Here is a 17,059-nt window from a genome sequence, read left to right on the forward strand (position 1 = left end):
AGGAAGGGACGGAGGCCCGCACCCGCGTTCCTCAGGACCTTCCCCGCCCCACGCCGTTCTCCCCTCACCCCTTCCCCCGAATCCACCAGGCGCCCCCTTGTGCAGCAGGTTTTCCTGGGCCTGGGGTCGGGGTAGAAATGGAAACCGCATCCCCCTCCCTGCGCCTCCAGCCCCAGGCCACGCAGGCCCCCAGCACCTCCCAGGCCCGCTGGCACCTCCTGGCTGCGCTGTTCTCAGGGTGACTCTGCCAAGCACGAGGCCGCTGGGCTGGGACACTGTGGTCCGCCCCCTCCCAGCTCCTCCCCCTCCCACGGCATCGTGGCTTCACTGTGTCTTCTCGTTCCTAATGGACTCAACTGTGACCGTGTAAAGACAGAAAACTGCTGGCTGTACCCCTGGGCCGGGTTGGGAAGGTCAGAAATGCCGGGCAATTCCAGGCCTCTCCGGGGTCCGTGTGTGGGACACGCAGGTGGGCAGGGAGGCCTTGGCGGTCTGCTCTTGTGGACTCTGGCCCTCAGGGTTTCTCGCCAGGGCCCACGGGTTCACGTGCCTGGATGGGGAGATGCTGCATGGAGGCCGTGCCCAAGATGCCAACTGAGGGAAGTCACAGACATCCCACGTCGTGCCGCAGTGTGGCGTGAGCTTGCTCGTCGGCACGTGGACACCACAGCAGTGACGAGCCCGCACAGATCTCGCAGTAGGATGGTCGACCAGGGGGAGCAGGCGCCGCTCTGTCCTGGGTCAGGTCAGCGCCCCTCTGGGGAGGGGGCGGCCAACGTCTGCAGCTGAGGAGTAGATGTGGGCACGTCCCCTGGGGCCTGGGACACGGGAGCATGAGGTGTGGCTTTTCGTGGAGCACAAACGTGGCCCTGGTGAGGGAGGGAGCAGTCGGTGTTTCAGGACTCGGGTCTGTCCTCGTCTGTGACACGCATTCTCACGGTGTCCCAGCCCTGCGGTGCTGTCCCTAGTTTCTGGCTTACACACTTGGAGCAGGTCACGTGCCCATAAGGACAAGAGCCATAGAGACCCAGAGTGACGTCCTGGCTCCCTCTCTAACGTCTGAAGGGATTCCTGCCAATCCGAAAAGCAAAACCTCCGTGTTCAAAATTGAGGAGAGATTTTGACACTGTGGGCGGTCACTGTCCCCTGTTTCAATGTTGTGGGTGATTCCTTGTGAAATATGAAAACTGCCAGGCCTGGCAGGTGCTGTCCCCTCCCCAAACTGCAGTCTCAGAGGAGGTGGCGCCCTGCTTAGCCATGCTTCACACGGGCCCTTCTGAGCTGGGCAGTCCACCGGCAGCCATGGGCCACAGGCGGCTGTTCAAATATAAAATCACAGTGAGGTCACATTAGAAACTCAGTGTCTCTGTCACATCAGCTGCGTTTCCAGAACTCAGTGCGGCTGGCAGTGACTGTTGTTGAGGACAGTATGGACACAGACCACATCCACTTAGTGTCTAGTCCAATGCCCCACTTGCAGGTGGGGAAACAGGTCACAAAGATCCTATCTATTTGCATTTGAAAACCAGCACCCCTGTCAGGGAAGTGGTTATTACCCCTGCTGTGAGGTTGCCCAGGCCTGGTTTTCCCCATTGAGCAGGGAGTTTGGGGATAAGGCCCGAGATGCACAGTGTGCTGCATCTCGGGGTGTAAACGTGTGTCCAGGACAGCCCTGAGGAGCGAAATGCAACCACAGGTACAAAGCTCCTGGAGAAGTGCCCGGCATGTCCCCGCAGAGCTGCTCACGTCTGCTGGTTCAGAATCGCTGTGGGTGGATGGCACCCCTCACCCCAGGGCAAGAGCCCAGGCCAGCCAAGTGTCCTATGGTGCAGACTCGTGGCCGAGGCCTGGGGTGGGGATCGAGCCCAGGGCGTCCCATGCCTTTGGTCCTGCAAAGGCCAGCAGATGTGGCTTGGTGCATGCTGCCAGGAGATGGGTGCTCTCCCCAGGGACATCCCCAAGCCCTTGGCCAGTAGCTCTCAGGCAGGAACCCGTGGTTCTTCCCTAGCCGGTTGGCCCTGGAAGCCGGTCCCCCTGGTGGAGACATCCCCAAGGGGTTCTGTAGGGTGGGGACCATCCCGTAGACACCCCCAGTGCCCTCCTGCCACCTGTGTGTGTGTGCCCTCCCTGTCAGACCCTGGGGTCTCGGTGTGCTGTGCACCTGCAGACGCTGCCTGGCTCACATCATGCTGCAGCCCAGAAGAAAATCCAAATGCTGCTTCAGACCCAGGATCCCTGTCGAAGCAAAGGAGGGGCCCAGAGCCGGGGCCTGCTGTCCTGGGCCTGCCTCCAGGCAGCCTGGGTGGATGCAGCGCTCTGATAGCCCTCCACTCCCACCCCAGGCTGCCTGTGGGTTCATGGTGGGTCTCCCAGCCTTGATGGACAGCCAACCTATGGTGACACCCTGCTGAGCAAGTCAGGGCCAGGGTCAGCAAATCTCAAGGCAGTCAACTCCCAGAGGGCTTCTAACACCTTCTTGCCAAGTCCTGGGTCAGACATCAGTGCCTCTGAATTTAGAAGCCACCTGGACCTCATCATGGCCTGGCTAGACACTGGTGGAGGTAGAGCCGGCCTTGATCCCAGCCTGAAGGGGCACACCAAGACGCCAAGACAGCCCTGTGGTAAAACCGCCACTTGTGGTCCGGTGTCTCATGTCCCAGGGGGCGTGCCAGCATCTGCTTCTGAGCTGCAGAAATTGGCCGCCCTGTTACCAGGGGCTGCTGACACAGAGGCAGGGAAGCGTGTGAGAGACCCCCTCGCACTGAGGACCCATGCTTGTGATCCCAGTGCATTCTGCTCACAGGACACGGGAGGGAATCCTGGCACCGCTGCCCACACGCTGGCGAGTGGCTCTGTCCACAACCTCTTTTAAAACGTACCTGGGGAAATCAAGTGTTTGAGTTTGTGTACAAGGAAGGGGAGGGGCCTGGGTCAGGCTGCCACAGGCATCGAAGGGCTCACTGAGGACCTGAGAAGGGGGACAACAGGACCGTGTGTGCCTTCCACCTCGAGCAAGCAAAGACTTGAGAGAACGGTGTCTGGACCACGTCTGCCCAGGACAGTCACCCCTGAGGAAGGAGGCAGACTGAAACCAAGTGCGGCTGGAGGCCGTTTCCAGGTGGCCTCAGTGACCGCTGGGGAGGAGGCGCTGCTCAGGAAGAGTGTGGGCGTGCACAGGAGGGTCCCTGCGGGCCCACCGCTGATCTGCACATGTGCAAAGGGCTGGGTGTAAGCACGGACGCTCTTGGGGCTCAGGCAGGCCTGGGAATAGTCTGTGCTCCCATCGGCCAGAGCAGAAAGGCCTCCTGCCACCTGGCACGTGAGGGAGAGTCCTCAGAAGGGAATCACCTCATTGGGGCTGAACGCCTAGACCACAGGCTGCTCGAGGCCTTCCCTGTGAAGCTGGGAAGAAGCTTCTGTCCACAGAACTGCACGCCCTAATAAAACACCACATTCTGTGACGGAAGACACAAAAATCCAGCACAGACAATGTAAGGCCACATGTCCAGCATCCAGTCAAAATTGTCAGGCATGCAAAGGATTGAGAGGTTTTGACTCATAATCAGAAGAAAAGAGACCAACAGAAATTGACAAGAAGCAACAGCGGTGACAGAGCTGGTGGACAAGGACGTCCAGACAGTGACTATTAATACGCTCGTGTGTCTGTAAGTCAGAGGACATGTGGCCGTGCTGAGGCGAGCAGTGGACAAGACGTTAGAAAACCCCGATGGGACTTGGAGTCGCAGAGCGCGGCATCCGAGTGAACAGCGCACCGACGGGAGCAACGGCAGCCTCGACGGGGCAGGCGGCAGAGATCGAGTGATCTGCGGCAGGAGAGAAGACACAGAAAAGTGACGTGAGCAGAGTCGGTCGCCTGAGCTACGTGGGACCGGAGTCCCTGAAGGAAACGGTAGGAGGACGGAAATGAACAAGTATTTCAGGAAATAATGGCCGAAATGTTCCAAGTGTGACAAGAACTTTAAATCACACACGAGCTCAGTGCATTCCAAGCAGAGTAAAGAAAACCACATCAGAGAGCACCCGAATCAAGGTGCTGAAAACAGTAATAAAGAGAAAAATTTCACAGCAGCCGGAGAGAAGATTGTCAAACGTTGTGGTAGGGGTGGCCAGGGGGCGCTGGCTGCACCCTGTGGCCGAGGCTTACCTGAGGGGGCACCTGCAGGCCTTCATCCCAGCCCTCGGCACAGCAGGGTCAAGTCATGGACCCGGAACCCCAACCCAGGCAGACCCCTCTGAGCCCGTGTTCTGACCAACAGACTTCCCTGCCTGCCCTGGTGCCTGAGCTGTTCAGGAGCTAGCGGGGAGCCAGGCAGTAGCACCTGAACCAGTGCCTGCCAGTGCTGCTGGCGCATGGGGGTCCAGGGAGGCCGGGTGGGGGCTGCCACTTGCGTGGTGAGGTGGCATTGATGAGGGGTGGCCATCCAGATGTCTCTGGGCAGGGCCCTGCCTGTGCAGAGGCCTTGAGGTAGCTGCTGGAGAGCGGGAGGCAGGAGGTGGGTGTGCAGGGAGCAGTGGTAAAAATGGGGGAGAGGAGGAGGGGCACCCACAACCCGCACCACATCCCCTACCCCAAGGAACCACGCTGAAGGCAGACACGTGTGCCTACCTCTCTGCAGCTCTGGAGACCACATGCATGTATGTGACAGACATCAAAGCTAAATGGGAGGCTGGGTGGCCTTCGGGATGCCACACCCAGCACCGCAGCGACTTCTCAGGGATTCTGGGCCCTGGGGAGAGGCAATGCTGTCTGTATTTTATGAGATTCCCCGAGGCCCGCGATGGACTGGCTCTGGTCATGTAGGGAGTGAGCGGGTATCCTGTCCTCATGGTGACGGTGCCACGTGGGACTCTGTGGGACTCACACCGAGACAATGACACCAAGGCCCCGTTGTCCCTGCTGTGGCCAGCTGCCCTCCCCACAGACAGAGTGCTGCCGGGCAGAGAGGCCTGAGGCCAGGGTGCTGACCGTCCTGCTGCTCCCGCCTGTGGTCAGGAAGCCCCTGTGCGCGCCTGGCTCAGCCACCAGGAGGCGAGCACAGCCGACACATATTGTGGAGGGAGCATGGCGCAGGGTGGGCACGGGAGGGAAGGGACCTGCGCGTCTCCACAAGGACAGCTGGACGCCACCCCTGCTCTGGTGTTTCTGGGGAGCAGTAGGTGGGGGCAGCAGATGTCATGTCTCTGTCCACAGCACTGCCTGGGGGCACAGAGCCCTGGCCAGAGAGCCCTGGGTCAAAGGGAAAGTGACCTGCCAGAGCGGCCGCCTCCCCACTGGGCTCCTGTCCCTCTGGCCACGGCTGTGGCTGCCTCCAGCCCTAGCGGGGCTTGCCAGTCTTGTCCTTGTCCTCAGAATGCCACGCTGTGCCCAGCCTTTGCCACCCCGCCGCAGGTGGAAGGACCCGAGGGTGCCGCAAAGGCAACCCTCCCAGCTGTGTGCCGCTGGCACCTGGTGCGTTCCGGTCATTTAACCAGACGCGCGGGGGCCTCCCACCACCTCTTTTACGTGTGGGGCTCAACGAATTTCCTTCATGGGTGGATTTGGGTTCGTGTTTGTAAAAGGCTCAGGTTCAGTCTCCGCTCCTTCGAGACCCCTGCAGCCACTGCCGGCCACAGGCTCGTGGGGACTGGCCGCCCTGGCCACCACCTTCGATCTCACGGGGCCTCTCACCGACGACGGAGCTCAGTGGAGAGGTCGAGTGCGGTGTGCAGGCTCGTGCCCATGTAACGCTACGGACGGCGGGTAGAGACAAGGAAGGTGGTTTATTACTCTTTCAGAGCAGCTCGGTGCTCAGGGTCCTGGAGCTGTGATCCAACACGAGCCCTTCAACATTGTCAGTCTGTCTCTGGGAAGGACATTGACACTGTGCCTAACATGTGCCTTCTAAGTTAAAAAAAAGAGGAAAAAAAACCTTAAAATGAAGTGGAGTCCATTTCCAGCTTTGGAATTAATCTTCCTTTGAAACGGGAAACATAAAGCTTCAGTACAAATGAAAGAAAAAAGATCCGGTGGGTTTTTCTTGTGGAGGAATTAAGATGGGGGAAGCTGAGTTAAACCTCATCTAAGCGGGAATGTTGCGGGAGCTCTGGCTGCGGAGCGTGGGGGCCCTGGATCGGGGTTTTATTTTGTGCCTTTCCTCCCTCCGAGGTCGGCCAGCTGAGGACAGCAGAGGGATCTAGAGACTGATCGCCCTTGGTTTTCCTTTTTCTGTGAAATTATGGATTGTCAGCTCTGAAGACAAAAACAGTAGTTGGGAGAAGGAAATTAGGTCTGCGGATTAGTTGCAAAACGATTGTCTAACCTTTAGTGTCAAACTGAAAACAAATTTCAGGATGCTGGGAACTGAAATCAGGGGAAAAGCTTTTGGCATATTTTATGGTTACTTCCCAATTATCTGGGAAGAAGTTGCACGTGTGTGTGTGTGTGTGTGTGTGTGTGTGTGTGTGTGTGTGTGTGTGTGTGTGTGTGTGTGTGTGTGGTGTGGGTAACACACGTAGGTACATGTGTATAGGCATTCATACAGGCTATCCTCCTGTGTACACACACAAGGGTACTTCAAAAAGTTCGTGGAAAAATAGAATTAAAAGATAATACGACTCCTCCTTTCACGTTTTGCAGGGCCCTCGCGTGTACACGCATGTGTTTAGTTTCTGTACTGAAAACGTTTTACCTGGTGATGCCCCCGCCCACTCCCTCCCCGAGCCCCTCTGCACGGTCTGTGACCGTGACCGGTTCTGCCGGCGGCCTGCTGCCTCTGGCGTTGTTCCTGCGTGTCCTGCACTGGGATTATTTCAGCAGCAGGTGCCTGGGTACAGCCCTGTCACTCACTCATTCACTCTTTTGGTCCTAACGAAGCGCTGTGGACTGGCCACTGGCTGCTCCCGGGGGCGCGTGTGGTCAGGGGCTGCTCTTGTACCCAAGGCGTGTGTGGTCCCTCGTGCTGCCTCAGGCTGGGACCCTGTCGGGGGTTAGGGTGATACCAACAGGCGGGCCTCTGGAGACCACGGAGAGCGGGTGTGTGGCGTGTACCTCATCGTTGAAGTGATGGGACTATGAGAAGCTGTGGTGGGACAAGGTGGAGATTGACATGGAGACACTTATCTTCTGGCCTTGTCCAGGAAGCTGCAGCAAAGTGCAAGGCTGCGAGGACATATGTGTATTTTAGGTGACCCTTTGATCCCAAAATTAATGATTTCCTAGATGCAAACTTCAAATTTGGCGATTACAAAATCTCTTAAAATAGCTTTAGCCCAGAAGTACTGATGGGCAAAATCTAGAAACGCCCCCGCAGGTCTTGAAGCTCCGTGTCATTTTGAAAGAAAGAAACTGAACGTGCCTGGAGCGCGGTGCCGCTCCCCCTGCGCCGCTCGGGTCTCATCTCTGTGAACCCTCACGTCGGAGTCAGTTCAGCACACGTGGGTGCCCCAGGCCCCCGCTGCACATGTGCTGGAGTTATTAGGCCCGTAAAACTACCTTGTCACATCTGAAACTGTTTAGCCGTTGAAACTGAGACTTCCACTTCAAAGCCTGCCGTGGCATTTCCAGACGGACGCGCTGCTGATCACCTTGAAGTCAAATTCTACCCGTCGGCGCCCGTGCAAAAGCAGCCCCCAGTCACCTTCTGGTAAGAAAACACCCTCTGTTCCTCAGACACCCGGCGGCAGGCTCCCCACCTTCCCGAACCTGCAACCTGAACCCCCGCAGCGGGGAATGGGGGCTCTTTGCACGTTTAGAGCCTCGGAAGCAATCACCCCCCCGGCCCAGGCCTCTCCCGGCTGCTCCGCCCCTCCCCCACCCCAGCCTTCTGCAGCCCCCCAACCCCCACCCCGGCCTCCTTCCCATTTCCTGCCGGCCCTAACCCTCCACCACGGCGCCTCGCACAGTGCCCGCCCCACCAGCCGAGGCTGTGGCCCTTCCTGTCCTTGTCCCCCTGGAACCTGCTCCCTGCTGGCCCCTCCCAAAAAACACCAGTGACCTGGCCCCAGCTGTTCCCACCTCCTGCAGAGCATCCCAGCCCTTTCGGGTTCCTTGGGATCTGGCCTCACCTTCTGCCTCTGCCCCAGGGTCCACTCTGTCCCATGTGTGATGCCCACATTAACCTCACCCCATGTCTAGCATCCGAACAGCCCCTGAGACAGGATCCCAGTGCCTCCCTGCCTCCCTGACCTGGCCCAGGTCATCACTGCCTGCAGGAGGCATTGTCCCTGACCCCGCCCAGCTCTAGCCCCTCCCACGTGGCCCTGAGGTGGCCTGTCCTACACCGCAGCCTCCCACATCCACCCTCTCCAGGGGACCTGGGAGCATCCAGTGACGTGACTGTCCCATCAAGAACAGTTAGTTCTGGAAAATGCTGCCCAACGTACCTGCTTGTCCCCTCCTCTTGTCACGCCCCTGCTGGGGCTCCCCCAAAGGAGCCCCTCCCTTCTCTCTCTCCCTGTGTGTTCCTCCCCTAGCCCCCTGTCTCTGTGTCTCTGTGTCTCTGTCTCTCTGTTTCTGTCCACCCACCCCCTGATTGGACTCCCATCCACATGGAGCCCCCTCCTCCTGTGCCACCTCCAGGACACTTTGAGGAGATGTGGGACTCGGGTTTTCCCAGCCCAGCCTCATGGAGGCTGCACAGCTTTGACCTCACATACGCCGGGACCAGCATGACCAGAATCCCAGACCAGGCGTGGGCCGTGAGCCGCAGGGCTGTGAGCTTCACTGTGGCTCACGTGTCTATGTTTTCATGAAAAGCCAGGGCGTGTGGGACACTCAGCTGATGGGGCGGCTGCGTGGGTAGAGGGCAGGTGGCCCTGAAGGGCAGGCGGTGACGAAGCAGCTGTTTTCCTGCATCTTGTCTTCTTCCCAGAAAGACGCACCTTGGTGCTTAGGACCCTGAGAAAGGCTTAAAGGAATCTCCCCCCTCGGTGCCATGCTAGTCCCCAGCCCGGCCGGGGAGCCTCTGCCTGTGCGCCATGCCCGAGGGGTGAGCCGACCAGGGCAGGCACCGACGGCTGCTTTCTCTCCTGCCCATGCAGGAGGCCCTAGAGGGGACAGCATCCGTTTTTCATTTTCAAGTCCTGGGGAGAGACACCTTGGACCGTGGATGGCTGGCATGAGGCTGACTTCAGAGCTACCTGCCCCAGTGGGGAGAGGATGCCAGCTCCGCTCCACACGGCTCCTAGAGATGTCTGTATCCAGCTGGCACCTCCAGAGCTCCAGGGGCACCTTGAAGATGCCTGTGGTGGGGTCTCCCAGAGCCCCTGCGTGGGGATGCACAGCATTGCCACGGTGCTGACAGGACAGACCCCTCCAGGGTGGGTGGGGCTCTGCAGAGCTGCTGGGCTCCCAGGGTGCTGGCACGCGGGAACATACTGGCGTTCTGAGCTGTCGAAGGAAGTCAGGAGCCGAGGTTTTATGTGAAGTCCCCCCGCACTCGGCTACCCATGGGCAGCTGTGGGAAATGTCTCATGGTCTGTGACTGGGCTATCCTGGGGCCTTTCTTGGGGACAGAATCCGGGGCAGGGGCTGGTTGCTGGGGAGGGCAAAGAACTCAGTTCTGTGCTTGTGGTTCGAGGAGCAGGCACCCGTGGAGTCTGAGCGAGAGCAAGTTAAGGCAGAAGATGTGGTCTGTGGCCTTTGTGGGCAGCTGACCCACCAACCAGGGCAGCCTCCCTGAATGCCCCACGGAGTAAGAGCAGGACGGACCCTGGGGACCCCACAGTGAAGGTGCCTAATGTGGATGTGCAGAAGGTGGCCTGGGTGCACATAAAGCATGAGGTGCCGGGGGTGCTGGTCCGGGAGGTCTTGGTGGGACCCAGAATGGACCCGTCTTCCAGCTGCCGGAGGAGATGCTGGTACGGGGTGGGGGTGGGGGGCCACACCCACTCATGCAGTGACAGGACCAACATGTGAATGCCGACTGATTTCCTCATGGGTTGTGTCCCCGCTGGGTGCAGGCCCCCAGGCAGGACATTGGTCTGGTTGGAAGCCGCTGCTGCAGAGGCTGGGCCATGCTTGGAGCCTCAGGAGATGGGTGCAGACTGCCCAGGCTGCTGGAGAGCCCGGGTTATAGGGGATTGGGCCTTGGGAAGTCACCCTGCGGGGCGGGGGAGGTGAGGGGCTGAACATCTGGCCAGCAGCCCTGGGCCAGGTTTTATACATTGCAATTAAAGTTCTTGGCCCTTCTATTTAGCTGAAACAGCGTAGATTAAAGGGTATTTTTATGTGACCAGGACGGATTTGACTTAAATCACTGGTCACAGAAACCAGAATTACTTTTGCTCATTTTTTCCCCTCGTTTGATCCTCTCTGCATCTCAAAGGTAGTTATTGATTTAGCTCTTAGGAAAAACAGCATATTCTGAAGTTGGGGTCTATGTGGATGTGTATTTTTTCAAGTGGAATTTCCCGCTACATTAGGGAATCTAGTCATGAGCTGGTTATCATAACGCTGGCTGGTTATTTATTGCAGCATTGTCTGGTGGTTATAACATTGGCTGGTTATTGTAACACTGGCTGGTTGCCGTGACTTTGGTTGGTGATTGTAGCGTTGGGAGTGTCTCCAGGAGACGAACCAGTGATTGGTGCAGTTTCCTTCTGTCTTGCATGGCGGTGTCCCCCGCCCGTGCAGGGATACTCTTGTCTGTAACCAACACGATACCCCCAAAGCAAGTGCTTGGATTATTTTCAAAACAAGAAATGGAACACAGTTTTGAATTTTCAGCTATTTTAACTTCACATGTGGAGCATGTGGGTGGTTTTGTTTTTCATTTGACGTTTTCAGCCAAGTCAAGGGGATGACTTGGAAGCCACAGACTCCGGCCCGTCAGTCCAGCCACTAGCTGCTGTTTCCTTCCAGAGCTTCTCTGGGTTCTGGCACTTTCCTGGAAGCTGAGGGCCTCCCGGCCAGTGATGCCAGGTCTCAGGGGCTTTGGCCATTTCACCAAGTGACTTTAGTTAGAGCTCTTTGGGCAAGAAATGCTGTGCACAGAGGGCTCTCAGATCCCTTCCTTTTATGTCCGCAATTGTAATGAGAGGAGAATCGTCTCGGAGCTCCCTGACCAGCAACCCCCTCCCGGGTTGTGGTGGGGGAGGGCACGCAGCTTCTCTGTCCACACACACCCCCACATCTCACGGGGGACAGTCCCAGCTGAGGCCTCCTGACCGTCCTGCCAGTGCGTCGGGGTGCCTGCCTTGGTGTTTGGGGCCACTTGCCCCTCCCCGCAGCACTCGACAGGGACTCAGAGCCTGCACCCCTGGCCTTGACTTCCCTCATATTGACTCTCAGCGCCTGGACCTGCAGAGGATCTGACAGCCCCCACGCTCTGGTCCCTCCCAGGAGGAAGCTGAGCTCACAGAGGCCACTTCCCTGGGATTCTGGGCGCTGTCCTGCACCCCACAAAAACGTGGGACCACAGCTTCACACATTGGTTTGGTTTTGCTGGAAAAAAATTAACCAAAGATCAAGTTTTTAGGAATTATGGGGTTTCATCTTAATGTCCGCCTGGGACAGAGCTCACCCCTGTCCAGTGGGTGAGGAACTTCTTCCGGGTCAGAAGGACACTGAGTGTGACATGAAGGGGCTTCCTGGGGCTGGAGCAAACTCCCTCGCTGTACCATCAGGGAGGGAAATGGTACTTTTTACCAATTTGGTGTTTTCATTTCTTACTAAAATGAACTCAAGCTCTCCTGCCTCCAGCTGGGTCCCTGGCTGTGCTGTGGCCCCCTCCCCTGAGTGGTTCATGTCCACCTAGGTGCCCCCAGCCCACCCATGGGGACTGAACCTCTCGGTGACTTGTGATCCCAGTCAGTCTGCTCAACCACAAGCACTGACGAGACCGTCTGTTGACTCAACACTTCTCAGCCTTGTTGGAGGTGACTTCGGGGCCTGTTTGTGGGCTGTGGGGGAGCTGGGGGCCCAGGCCCCTTGCCACTGCCCATGACTGAGGGCTGGCAGCAAGTCTGTTTAGAACCTTCACAGCCCCCTGTGAGGACCCTGACTGATGCCTGCAGTGGCAGGAGGGAGCTGGTGTCTGGCCAGTGTCCCCATCCCTGTAAGCGTCTGCCGAGCCAGGGGTCTGGGGCACATGCCCAGGTCAGACTCCAGGGATGCCAGGCAGGACCTGCAGCCCCCTGGAGATAGGGAGCGATAAAGGGCCTCGGGTGACTTGGGGTGACTCTCCACGTCAGGAAGAAATGATAAAGCCATGGGGACCGTGAGAGGAGTCCCGACAAGCAGCCTCTGGGTCTGCATCCACACGCGGACACTCCCCAAGGTGGTGCCAAAGGCACTCAGCCTCTCGTCGGCCCCGGGCACAGGTCTGAGTGTCGCCTTGTATCTCCTTGCTGGGCTCGGCTGGCAGCCACCGGAGTCGGAGCAGAAACGTCAGGGTCAGGTCAGGAGAAGCTGCTGGGGGTGGTGAGCAGGGTGCTGAGGGGCTCGGCACTTGCACTGCCACGCGGGATCCTGTGATTCAAGACGGCGACGCTGGTCACATGTTATACGTGTCTCCTTTCTCCATATCCTTCGCTTCTGTGGATTATTTATGACAACCATGTGAGCTTTTGTTCTGCAGAGTTTCTTGGCTAAAACACTCTTCAGATGTGTTTGAATTCTTTCCCCATTTTTCCATAACTGGTTTGGGACCAGATGTCAAAGCCGGAGGTCTCTCTCGGTCGGGTCCCTCGTCCCCTCGGCGGCTGCGGGGTGGCGCCTAGCGGGAATGCCGTGAGCTGGAGCTGGGCGGGGGCAAGGGGCTGTGTTTGAGCCTCTGGCATTCAGAGTGGTCAGCACGTGGGCTCGGCTCCAGGTGGTCCCGAGCGAGGGGCTCACGTGGAACCAGCGGGTGTTGTTCCAGGCAGCAGCGTCTTGGTTCTGGAATTGTTCAGACGGAACCTGACAACACCGGGGATGTCTGTGTTTTTCTTTCTAAAAATCTGAGGCTGAGTGAGATGTGCAGGGGTTGCTGTTTCTGGACCCAGGGATGGAGACACCCCAGGAGGCCTGAGGCTGGTGTTCGGTTCCAATTCCAGCTGCCCAGACCTCCCGTCTGCGCATCTGAGCTGCCCCCTCACTCATGCCCTGTCCTCCCTGCAGGAGCTGCACATCGGGGACCTCAAGGAGGGGCCTTTCTGGGAGGACCCGTGTCCCCTGGAGGGTGAGTACAGCTCTCATGGCTCCTCTTCCCCAAACCTCACAGTCTCTACCCTGTACTCAGGGAACATAACAGAAAACTCCCACCACACCCCAGAGTGAGCTGTGCCCAGTCTTAAAGCAGTTTGTTCTTAAAATGCTCCTGGTACCACAATTCACTTAGATGCTTACACGAAACAGGCGACTTAGATCTGGCAGTGAGAGAAGCAAAAGGTCCTCACGATGGCCTGAGACTGAGCATTTGTTTACTTCACGTATTTGGAGTTTCCCTGAGTCTGTGTTTAATGGGGGTGGGGGAAGGCTGGGCTCGTCCTAAAGGTGATTTGTGAATTCTCGAGTCAGATCTGAGTCTGGCATCCTGTGCTGGTGTAAAGCTCCTCCTCCACTGCCAGTGTGAGTGACGTTGGCCTGACCTAAGTCACTGCCACGCGTGTGCACGTGCAGCGTGTGAAAGGTCACCCTAGGCTTCCCTGTGGGGCAGGCATAGGTTGCAGGGAAGCCAACCAGCAGGGCCATCTTAAGACGGCTGCCGAAGCTGAGTGACTTCAAGGCTCTCCCGTTCGGGAACTCGGGCTCTGAACATCTTCCCAGCTCACATCTGGACGAGCCCCTGTCCACAGGTGCTGACCCAGCACAGGCCTGGGCTCCTATCCTGGGACACGGCTTGTGAGACCTGGAGAATAAACAAGCCCCAGAAGCGAGAGCTCCCTTCATCCATCCCACCCAGAAGCTGGGGACAGGGAGTCTGCTCAGCTGGTGCACAGGCGACCCACGCGGGTGGCAGGTTCCGGAGTTGAGGGCTGTTGGGAAAGTGACCACGTAGATGGGGAGAGGAAACCTGATGACACAGGGACCACCCTGGGGGCCCCCTGAGTAGGGACCACCCTCCTGTGGGCCCGAGGGGCTTCCCCCGACTTTGCACTCTGCAGCATCAACCGCACCCTAAGCCCTGAGGGGACAGTTTGCTCATCAGGAGCCACTGTGGGCTGGGTGAGACAGAGGCAGGAGGGCACACCAGCTGTGGCTGACCCAGGTGAGGGTCTCCCTGCTCTCCACACGGGTCTCTTGGGGCCCCCTTGTCCCACAAGGACAGGTTCTCGGCTGAAGGGATCGGAGCTCAGGGAGGGGAGGGCGGCAATAGCTCCTGGGCCGGGCCCCTCCCTCCTACGTCACCTCTGTACCCGCGTCACCTGCCTGGGCCCAGCCCTCCCTCCCCTCCTCTCGTCCCTCCAGTGGCGCTACCCCCTGAGAAGGTCGAGGGCCACGAGGGCCCGGGCCAGCTCTTCAACACGGACGACGGCGAGAGGGCAGCGAACCATGAGGGCCTGCGAGGACTGGGCCAGAAACGCCTGAACATCGACGTAGGTCTTTGCCCCTCGCTCATGCAGGCGTGTCCCCGGGGCTGCGATGCACGCGTGTTGGCCCCAAAGGGGTGCGCGTGGACTCTCCAGCCTGGAGGTTTCCCCTGTAGCTCAGCCAGTTTGAGGCGTCAAAGCAAAACTCAGACATGCTGCCAGAGCCGGCGGGCCGGAGTGGGCACAGATGTTGCTACAAATTTAGTCAAAACTGGTGGATGTGGCATTAAATAATTTGAGAAGCTTCCAGGTGGGAGGGAGTGTGGTTGAGCACGTGCAGGGCTCAGGGAGGAGCAGGTCTCCTTGGGTTTTGAATCGAGATTTCTGGAACAGATGACACTTTACGGTCACGTGGCCTCCCCTCATTCTGGGTGACGCTGAGCACTTGCATGGGCAGACAGCATCACAATGGGAAAACTGAGTCACTGGGCATGAAGCCAGGTCCACAGTAGGAGGGGAGGACTCAGGCAGGCACAGGGTCTGCAGATTCCAGGGCTCTGCTCCGGCCACACTACCCTCTGGGTGCCCCTTTTTGGCTGCAAACTGGAAACTGGGAAGACCCCCAAGCCATGTCCAAAAGAGACTCCTTGGAAAAGCCCCAGGAGACGCCACCCTCTGTGGGGTCATGGGCCACTGGCATGATGGTGCAGAAGGCTGTGGGCCTTGTGGGGGAGCCTCCCATCCTGAGTGCCAGCGCCGACTCTGGAGGCAAGGGTGATGGTTCCTGTGCCCCGTCCCCGTATGCCCCTGTAGGCTCTCCAGTGCCACGTCTCCGTGGAGGAGGACAACCGCCAGGAGTGGACCTTCACACTCTACGACTTTGACAACAGCGGGAAGGTCACCAGGGAGGTAACGTGCTGTGTTTCATCAGACCAGGCGTGGGAAGGGCGCTCACGGGCTGGACTCCTAGGTATGGAATCAGGCTGGGCCTGGGAGGCAGACAGACAGGCAGACGACGACACTGGTCCCTGAGATGGGGAGACAGGCTGAGTCTGAGTGAGGGAGGGAGGAGAGGTGAGACCTCTCCTGGGAGGCGGGAGGGGAGTGGGACGAGGGGACCCACTGTGAGGCCCTCGCGCCGGCCTGTGACCGCTGCTGTCTGCGCCTGTGTCCTGGCCGAGCCCTGCATGGTCTGCTTCTGCCGCCGTGACTCCCCCTCAGTCAAGCCTGGACCTGCAGGCCCTCAGCAGGCAGCCAGGGTCCTAGCCTGCCCCTCGCTCTGCTCCGCTGGGCTGTGCGTTCAGGGTGCCAAATACTCCTGGAAAGGAAGCAGACACGTAGCACGACTGCCTGGGACATGCACACACTGAAATCAGCATGTTTGGGTTCAGTGGGAAGCTCTGATCATTTATCTGATGGCTGAGCGCTTTGGATGTGAATTCTGGTGTGCGAGGTCAGAGAGACGTGATTCCAGCAATAGCAGGGTCACCTCTAGGCCACTAGAGGCATACACAAGGCTAAATGTGGCTGCTTGGACCTGATGTCTGTCTGGGATGCTGAGTGAATGGACAGGGAGGCTGCCAGGGGTGGGTGGTTTGGGCAGTGAGGGTGGGCAGTGTCCCCCCTGAGGTCTGCCATATCGCTGACACCAATGCCCGTCCCAGGACATGTCCAGCCTCATGCACACCATCTACGAGGTCGTTGATGCCTCTGTCAACCACTCCTCGGGCAGCAGCAAGACCCTCCGGGTGAAGCTGACTGTCAGCCCCGAGCCCTCCAGCAAGAAGAAAGAAGGTCCTCCTGCTGGCCAGGGTGAGGGCGTGGAGGCTCCTGCCAGGGAGTGAGCCCTGGGCTTCCCAGCGGTGACACCCCTGCTCAAATGGCCTCATGCCCCTCCCCCACCTGCAGCCACCCCTCCCCACCCCGCATCCCCTCGGCATTTTCCTCACGGCGCTGTGGGCATCTGATAGTCCTGTCTGTGGTGTCTTGCCCAGCGCCCCCCCAGAGCAGACGCCTGTCCTCATTTCCACAAGATTGCAGGCGGAGGGCGAGCAGATGGGTGGACCAGTGCATGAGTGGATGAGTGAGTGAGTGAGTGGGTGAGTGAGTGAGTGAATGAGTGAGTGGGTGAGTGAGTGAGTGAGTGAGTGAGTGAATGAGTGGGTGAGTGAATGAGTGAGTGAGTGAGTGAGTGAATGAGTGGGTGAGTGAATGAGTGAGTGAGTGAGTGAATGAGTGGGTGAGTGAATGAGTGAGTGAGTGAGTGAGTGAATGAGTGGGTGAGTGAATGAGTGAGTGAGTGAGTGAGTGAATGAGTGGGTGAGTGAATGAGTGAGTGGGTGAGTGAGTGAGTGAGTGAATGAGTGAGTGAATGAGTGGGTGAGTGAGTGAGTGAGTGAATGAGTGAGTGGGTGAGTGAGTGGGTGAGTGAGTGAATGAGTGAGTGAGTGAATCAGTGAGTGAGTGAGTGAGTGGGTGAGTGAGTGAATGAGTGAGTGAGTGAGTGAATGAGTGGGTGGGTGAGTGAGTGAGTGAGTGGGTGAGTGAGTGGGTGAGTGAGTGGGTGAGTGAGTGAATGAGTGAGTGAGTGAATCAGTGAGTGAGTGAG

The 17,059-nt window shown here is 58.4% G+C and overlaps 1 protein-coding gene across 1 annotated transcript in view; it reads left to right on the top strand.

Annotated features, from left to right (window-relative positions):
• NKD2 (NKD inhibitor of WNT signaling pathway 2) overlaps positions 1-17,059 on the top strand; it is a 36,204-nt gene that overhangs the window by 14,998 nt on the left and 4,147 nt on the right. The window contains exons 9-12 of the mRNA XM_063086025.1: positions 13,100-13,160; positions 14,390-14,517; positions 15,265-15,360; positions 16,116-16,263. Of these exons, the coding sequence (XP_062942095.1) occupies positions 13,100-13,160; positions 14,390-14,517; positions 15,265-15,360; positions 16,116-16,263 (433 nt within the window). The remainder of the gene's footprint in view (positions 1-13,099; positions 13,161-14,389; positions 14,518-15,264; positions 15,361-16,115; positions 16,264-17,059) is intronic.

Source organism: Cynocephalus volans, chromosome 2 (genome assembly GCF_027409185.1).
Source record: "Cynocephalus volans isolate mCynVol1 chromosome 2, mCynVol1.pri, whole genome shotgun sequence".
NCBI classification, from domain to species: Eukaryota; Metazoa; Chordata; class Mammalia; order Dermoptera; family Cynocephalidae; genus Cynocephalus; species Cynocephalus volans.